This window comes from Panthera pardus, unplaced genomic scaffold, assembly GCF_024362965.1.
Source record: "Panthera pardus isolate Hobbes unplaced genomic scaffold, ASM2436296v1 HiC_scaffold_8, whole genome shotgun sequence".
NCBI lineage: Eukaryota > Metazoa > Chordata > Mammalia > Carnivora > Felidae > Panthera > Panthera pardus.
In genome coordinates this window covers 156,221,298-156,230,187 of record NW_026527013.1, presented here as the reverse complement: position 1 = coordinate 156,230,187, position 8,890 = coordinate 156,221,298, and the positions used below count along the sequence as shown (strand labels likewise).

The following is an 8,890-nucleotide window of genomic DNA, read 5'->3' as shown; positions in this document are numbered from 1 at the left end:
GTGAAGTTAAGGCTTTGACTGAGACCAATATGCATGCTTTTAGGATACTGGTGCACATTTTAGATGTCAATTGTAATGTGTCCTATTGGGGGTTAGGGGATGATTTTTTCTCTGAATAGCTAAGAGAATCAGAGAAGAGTCTAGGATATAGGGCAGAAGGGGTAATCTGCTTAGAGTCTGAGATGTCTCTTGAATCCTAGACTTGGGGCCTTTGAGGAGGCAGTTTTGGTATTGAAAGCCTGTGATTGGTGAGATTTCAGGTTTCTTCATTAAGCAAAAAGTTTCAAAAGTTCTGACCCTTAATTGGTCAAAAAAGGGAATAACTAAAAGTTTGTTCTGCTTTCCGCAGTCTGATTGCTTAGGGACGCCCTGAACCTGGGCTAATTAAGAACAGGTACCTCAGTGACTAAGTCCCCTTGGGAAGGAGGGTAGTGGGAGGGAAGGAGAGAGAAAGAGACCCTCAGTTCCCACAATGCTGTTATTTCTGGAGTTTCTGCTCAGCTCCTGTTGAGTAAGTTGCTGTGGCCCCTGTATATGCATCAGCAGTAGCCAGACAAGTTATCCAAGTCCTGGAGAGTCTGAGAAGGGTGGAGAGGCCCCTCCATGGGGGTGAGTATTTTCTCAGGGTTTTCCTCTAGGACGGAAAGAGTAGGAGAAGATCAGATTGGAGTTCTGGGCTTGGCTACCTGTTAGAACAAAGGAGGCCCAGAGCTTAAAGAGTGGTTGAGGACATCACCGAATCCCCTCTACACAGCAGAGAGCAGATTTATTTCTCCTCTGTTCCAATGTTAAAAACAGTCACTGCTAAGATTCTTCTATATTTTTTCACCCAGTGCCCAATACACAGACATTTTAGCAATGCAGATCACTGAGCCATCCCCACAATACTGTTCTTAACCTGTTTTCCCATCATTCCAACCTTCAGAGGCTTAGAGGAGGTGGCGTGAGTAAGGGAAGGGAGGAAGGGGAAATGGTAATGTGAGCCATGAAAGCAAATCAAGAAGAGTAGGCTCCACGGGGTATGGCCCGGCTGCTTTAATGAACATCAAGTACTATTTAACCATATAGCACACATCCAAGCAACTATCATGTAGGGAAATTTATCAGCATGACTTTATAGCTCAACAATAATATAGATATAAATATAGATGTAGATACAGATACAGATATAGATAGATATATACACACATGTCCTGCCTTCATACAGTTTATATTCTAGTATCATAGATGAACTGTGAATACATTAAATTAGATTTCCTGTCCTTCTTCCTTGCCTTATATTTGTTCCAGCATGATGAATAGACTAGCACCATAATTGTACTTACTTGTCTTGTATATAATCTGGCATCCACCCTCCCCTTGAATGTGAGCTCCATAGGGCAGGAATTTTTGTTTGTTCTATCCACTGCTGAATTTGCTTAATGTTAAAATAAGGAATAAAGTTAGTATACATATCAAATCAGGTAATAAAAAGTGCTACAAAGAATGGTAACAGCAAGCCATTCCTAATTGGTGTAGGATTACTGGATAGAATTCTCTGAGGAGATGACATTTGAGTAATAGGATGAAAAAAGTGAGAGGTCAAGTTCCAGACAGACATCCTAAGGGCCTACTGCCCTCATATCTATCCTTGTCAGTGCCAGGTGCCACTTTTCCTCCCTCCCAGCACTTTGCAAATCACATGGAGTTAGAGAAGAATGATTCTTCCCTGGGAAACTATCTCAAGTTCTATAGTTCTCATTTATAGATGTTTCTGCTCTGTACAATGGAAGTTTACCTCTGGGGAAAGCAGAGGTGTTGGTCTTAGTCCTCTGCTGCTTTTCTACTGCCCCCACGATAAGTCTAGACAGTACTAGTAAGGATGAGGCACAGGGTTCAATATTCCATGTTTTGAACATCACCTAGAACACCTTTGTATCATCTGCTACAATTAACATAAGAGGAAATGACACAATCCCAGGCCTGGTGTGGCTGATCAACACAGCTTCATAAGTGGCCAGTTTAACACTCTTATCCTCTGTCCCCTGAAAGAAGGCATATCCAGTGGTGTAAAAAAACAAGAAAGGGTTCTTATCCTCTATAGAGATGAAGGAGTCTTCATCTTCAAGACAGGTGATCTTGAGGTAGATTGGAGGTCACCACATTGAGGTGTGGCCTTGTGCAGAGCATTGCAGTTGGGGCTTTTCACCTGGTCTTCAGGTTGGAGATAGTTTCTCATCCTAACCTGTCTTCCTTCTCTTTGGAGAACAGGACCATGTGGAGCCATGTTACCAGTCTTCAAGCTCTAGGTTTTACAAAAACAGAAACAAGGAGTAAATGATGAACAATCTCTCTAGTGCCACTGAGTTCTGCCTTCTAGGCTTTCCTGGGTCCCAAGAACTACACCACATTCTTTTTGCCATATTCTTTTTCTTCTACTCAGCAACGTTAATGGGAAACACAGTCATCATCATGATTGTCTGTGTGGATAAACGTCTGTGGTCCCCTATGTATTTCTTCCTTGGTCATCTCTCTGCCTTGGAGATATTGGTTACAACTATTATCGTGCCTGTGATGCTTTGGGGATTGCTGCTCCCTGGGATACAGACAATATCTCTGGCTGCATGTGTCACCCAGCTCTTCCTGTACCTTGCTGTGGGGACCACAGAGTTCGCATTACTGGGAGCGATGGCTGTGGATCGTTACGTGGCTGTCTGTAACCCTTTGAGGTACAACATCATTATGAACAGCCACACCTGCATCTGGGTGGTCATTGTGTCATGGGTGTTTGGGTTCCTTTCTGAAATATGGCCAGTCTATGCCACATTTCAGTTTACTTTCTGCAAGTCAAATCTGTTAGACCATTTTTTCTGTGACCGAGGGCAACTGCTCAAACTATCCTGTGGTGACACTCTTTTCACAGAGTTCGTTCTCTTCTTAATGGCTGTTGTCATTATCATTGGTTCGCTGGCCCCAACAATTGTCTCCTACACCTACATCATCTCTACCATCCTCAAGATCCCCACAGCCTCGGGCCGGAGGAAAGCCTTCTCTACCTGTGCCTCTCACTTCATCTTTGTTGTGATTGGCTACGGAAGCTGCTTGTTCCTGTTTGTAAAACCTAAGCAAACACAGGCTGCTGAGTACAACAAGATAGTTTCCCTGTTTATTTCTGTGGTAACCCCTTTCCTGAACCCTTTCATCTTCACCCTGAGGAATGACAAAGTCAAAGAGGCCCTTCGGGATGGTATGAAACGCTGCTGTCGACTGGTCAAGGATTGATTCTTCTATGTCAATTTTGTGTGGAAACACAGTAATCATTGGGGATTATTAAGTAACCTAGAAAACCCTAATTCCTCTCTTATCATTATCATCCTTTCAGAAGCAAATGGTATGTACAGTTTCCAGTCAGGCCATGGAAGAAGACAAAGAAGATGAAAATGAAACCCATCTGTGCTCACTAGAATCTCATTCATCAGTTCCTGCTGCTTCCACTATTGAACTATGGAAGCATATCTTTGGGAAGTGGGAGGAAGTAGAGAAAAGAAACACATATATTTTTGTAGCAATCTATAGCTCAGTTAATTCGCTTATAATCCCTTTCTCAAAATGTGTATCCTGATGGAGGAAGGATATGGGAGAAGGCTAAGGGTGCAGGTCTGGAATAATTAGAGTACCAAGGAAGAGAAGCTCACTTTTGTTGTTGCTGTCACCATTGTTATCTGTTGTAGACTTTTTCTATATTTTGTCCAATTTCTTGACAAGATCGCCACATATATTTTAAATATTGTGTTTCTCTCTTACTCTTGTGGTTTATTATGCGGTTTATTCTTGTTCCATTCTACTGCAAAGTAAATAAAATGTTATATACATTTTTTTTTGCCACAGAAGCAACCTAGATTGGTGAGATGGGGATTGGAATACTTTTTTTTTTTTTCAGTAAATCTTTGTGAAGTAAATATATGAAATATTTTGGGATGTTTGGGAATTGAGACAAATAAGAATTAAATGACTAATTCTACAGAGAATTAGCATTCTACAGCTGCTTAAATCAACTATTTCTAGTGAGACTGCTCCCAGACCCAGACTTCAGGCTTCATGATGCCTTATTTCTTTGTCTCCCAAATCCATGTGTATTAGTATCTTTCCATAGATCTTCTCTGTGGGGAGCATCAAAGGAATGAGAAGCTACCCTCTTAACTCACAGTTCTTCAGGAATTCCAGGGCATGGCTATTTAGCAATGCAGTTGTAGGATATTCATAATGTTTGAGGAAGGGATTTGATGGAAGGTGTTGATTAAATGATAACACTCAGCACCTCCTGCCAGCCCTGAACTGGGTGGATATATTGAGCCACCCAGCAGTGGATGATGGTGTTCCATAGGTTTGCAAAGAGTGCTGTGTGGGGATGCCTTCCATTTGATGAGGACAAGGAAGACCACCACATATGACCTAGCTGATTTCACCTCATATGAGCACTAGATGAGGTGTTGAGTGGGGCCTTAATCCAACCCATGTTCTGCTAGCCAACCAGTGGGTTGTCATGGGACTTCATTGGCTAGAGAAAGGGCTGAAGGTTGTCACAAAGGTATTCACCCACATCCACATTCATTTTCTGAGGTCTGTCATTTTTTTCTCCTTCAGTAATGCAGAAAGGATGCCTTTTCTAATTTGTACAAAGGCTTTTCATAGCGCAAGAATAGGAACTTTTACATATTTTTGGTGGGAATATAAAATATTTTGGTCCAAGTAATTAGACAGTAGGAAACTTAGTAAACATATGCTGTACATATATAATATTGCCTATTCTCAAATCTGTTGATTGTTTTTTCAGCTTTATTGAGTCTACTGATGAGCTTATGAAAGGAGTTCTTTTCCCCTCATGCAGTATTTTTTAGTTTATAATATCTTCCTTTGATTCTTTCTTACAGTTTTTATTTCTCTACTGAAAACCCTTCTTGTTTACGCATGTTGGTCACCTTTTCCACTATATCATTTTACATATTAATCCTAGTTACATTACTTTTATGGAAGTCAATATTTACTAGTATAATATTTTATTTATTTATTTACTTGGATTATAGTACTCTTTATTTTTAAATTGAAGTGCAATTAACATACAACGTTACACTAGTTACAGATGTATGGTGTATTGTTTCAACTATTCTATACATTACTCAGTGTTTACCACAATAAGTGTAGTCAGCATACAACATTGCTACAATATGATTGACTATTCCCTATGCTGTGCTTTTCATCTTGGTGCTTCATAACTGAAAGTTTGTACTTTTTAATCCTGTTTATCTATTTCACCCATCTCCCAACCCGCCTCCTCTGGCAAATACCAATTTGTTCTGTACTGAGTTTTTTTGGCTTGTTTGTTTTGTTTTGTTCATTTGTTATGTTTTTTTAAGACTCCACATATAAGTAAAATCATATGGTATTTGTCCTTCAATGTCTGACTTACTTCACTTAGTATATATTACTTTCTAGGTCCGTCAATACTGTCTCAAATGGCAAGAGCTTATTTTTTAATGAATGAGTACCATTCCATTTTACACACACACACACACACACACACACACACACACACATACACACACACACATATACATTTATCCATTCAATTATTAGTAGACATTTAGGTTGCTTTCATATCTTGGCTATTGTAAATAATGATGTAATAAACATAAGAGTGCATGTATCTTTTCTAATTAGTGTTTTCATTTTCTTCGGGTAAATATCCAGTAGTAGAATTACTGTATCATATGGTATTTCTATTTTTTTTTTTTTGAGAAAACTCCATACTGTTTTCTACAGGGGGTGCACCAATTTACATCGCCGCCGATTGTGCACAAGGATTTCTTTTTCTTCACATCTTTGCCAACACTTGTTATTTCTTGTATTTTTTAACTTTAGCCATTTTGACAGGCATGAGGTGATATCTCATTGTAGTTTTGATTTGCATTTCCCTGATGATGAATGATATGGAGCATCATTTCATGTGTCTATTTGCTATCTGTAAGTCTTCTTTGGAAAAATGTCTATTCAGGACCTTTCCCTATTTTTAAACTGGATTATTTGTGGGTGGTTTTTTTTGCTGTTCAGTTGTATTGTTTTTAAATAATAATTTAATAATAATTTTAATTTTAGATCATAATTCTTATCAATATATCATTTGCAACTATCTTCTCTCATTCAGTGGGTTGCCTTTACATTTTCTTGGTGGTTTTCTTCACTGTGCAAAAGCTTTCTTATTTATTTATTTATTTATTTATTTATTTATTTATTTATATTTTTTAATTAATTTTTTAATTTAAAAAATTATTTATATTTTAATTTACATCCAAGTTAGTTAGCATATAGTGTAACCATGATTTCAGGAGTAGATTCCTTAATGCCTCTTACCCATTTAGCCCATCCCCCCTCCCTCAACCCCTCCAGCAACTCTCTGTTTGTTCTCTATATTTAAGAGTCTTTTATGTTTTGTATTCCTCCCTGTTTTTATATTATTTTTGCTTCGCTTACCTTATGTTCATCTGTTTTGTATCTTAAAGTCCTCATATGAGTGAAGTCATATGATATTTGTCTTTAAAGGCTTTTTATTTTGATATCTTTGATTATTTTCATTTTAAAGTTTAAAACTTTTAAAAGTTCATTTTTTTTGATGATGCTCTATGACTTGCCATGTACATCTTAATTTAGAATTCACTTCACATGTATACTAACAATGCCAGTTAGCTAGGGAATTATTACTCCTATGTAGCTCTCTCCCCTTCTTTTCTTACTGTTCTTACAGTGTCTATATAGTTGCAAGCTTAGCAATACATTGTTACAATTATTACTTTATATTTTTTTATTTAAAACCTTTTTTACTTTATATATTTTTTAAAGAACATGGAAGAAGAAAGAAGAGCAAGTATATATTTATAGCATTTGTTGTATTATCCTCATTTACCTTTTCTGGTACTGTTAACTTTTTCCTCAGATTCAAGGTGCCATTTGGTGTCATTTTCTTTCTCCAGATCAGCTCTGCCTCTATCCACCTCCTTTGTGCTATTATTGGCAAATGTATTACATTTGTTTATGTTATCCATTCAACAATACAACTATTTACTTATTTTTTAATACAATTGCTTTTTAAATTAGTTAATAGTCAGAGAAAGACAGATATCATATTTTTCACTCATATGTGGAACTTGAGAAACTTAATAGAAGACCATGGGAGAAGGGAAGGGGGAAAATAGTTACAGAGAGAGAGGGAGGCAAACCATAAGAGACTCTTAAAGACAGAGAACAAACTGAGGGTTGATGGAGGGGCGGTAGGGGAAGATGGATGGTGGGCATTGAGGAGGGCACTTGTTGGGATGAGCACTGGGTGTTGTATGTAAGTGATGAATCACTGGAACCTACCCCCAAAACCAACAGCACACTCTATATACTGTATGTTAGCCAACTTGACACTAAATTATATTAAAATACATCAGTTAATAGAAGGCAGGGGAAGAAATATACATTTATACTGTCTTACATCATTACAGAATTACCCTTACCAATGCTGTTTCTTTGCATGTATATGGATTCTAATTACTTCCTGGGGTCATTTGCTTTTAGTTGGAAGAGATTTCTTCAGTATTTCTTATAAGAGGGGTCTGTTTTAGTTTATCTGGCAATGTCTCTTTTTGACTTTCATTTTTGAAAGATAGTTTTTCTGGATATAAGATTCTTGGTTGACTATTCATTTATTTATTTATTTTTATTTAAGTATGGCTTGCACACAATGTTATATTAATTTCAGGTGTACAACATAGTTATTGACCATACTTTCTTCTTTCAGCACTCTGACTATATCATCCCATTGCCTTCTGGTCTTAAATGTTTCAATGAGAAGTCAAGCATTTAACCTTATTGGGGTCCTCTTTTCCCTGAGATGTCTTTCTTTTACTGGTTTGAATTTTTTTCTATGCCTTTTAGAAAATGCACTATTGTGTTTTAGTTTGTGGATTTCATTGAATTTATTTTACTTGGATTTCATTGAACCTTTGTGGATGTGTATATTAATGGTATTAAAATTTAGAAAATAACTATCATTTCCTTAAATATTTTTTACTATCCTTTGTGTCTCTTCTATGCTTCTAGTGCTCCCATTGCATATATGTTGGTGACCTTAATGGAGTCCCATATTTCTCTGAGGCTCTGTTCCTTTTTTCTTCATTATTTTTTTCTTTCTGTTCTTTTTGTTGCATAATTCCTATTTATTTGTCTTCAATTTATTAATTTATTTTTCTATCAGTTAAAAATCTACTATTGAGCTCTTCTACTGAATTTTGAGAGAGAGAGAGAAAGAGAGTGAGAGCACAGGGGAGGGCAGAGAGAGACAGAGAGGGAGAGGGAGAATCCTCAGCAGGCTCCACACTGTCAGCACAGAGCCTGACGTGGGGCTTGTTCTCACAAACCATGAAATTGTGACCTGACGCTTAACCAGCTGAGCCACTTAAGCACCCCATCTTCTCTTCCACTGAATTTTTAATTTCACTTATGCTTTTCAAGTCTTGAATTTCCACTTGATTTTCTTTTTTAATTTTGATCTCTTTTTAGAATATCTATGTGGAGAAGCTTTAGCAACATATCTTCCTTTTCTTCCTTAAGCATTTTTTCCCTTTGGTTGTTTGAACATATTTTTATGGCTACTTTCGTATTTATAATGGCTACTTTGAAGTCTTTTGACTATAAAATGTGATATCTGGGCCCTCAACAAGCAGCTTCTGTTGTGTGCCTTTTGTATTGTGTATATGTCATACTTTGTTTCTTTGCATGTCTTGTAATTTTTCATTGAAAACTAGACATTTTAGATATTATATGAAAATACTCTGGATGCTGGTATCCCACCTCAGGGGCTTGTTGATACAGT

General features: G+C 37.3%; 1 protein-coding gene across 1 annotated transcript; it reads left to right on the top strand.

Moving 5' to 3' along the window:
- The first annotated feature begins 2,219 nt into the window (after positions 1-2,219).
- On the top strand, positions 2,220-3,261 carry LOC109269186 (olfactory receptor 9A4-like). Its single transcript, XM_019453065.2, has one exon. It carries the CDS (start codon positions 2,317-2,319, stop codon positions 3,259-3,261), a length of 945 nt encoding a protein of 314 aa, XP_019308610.1. The 5' UTR covers positions 2,220-2,316.
- Positions 3,262-8,890: the final 5,629 nt, after the last annotated feature.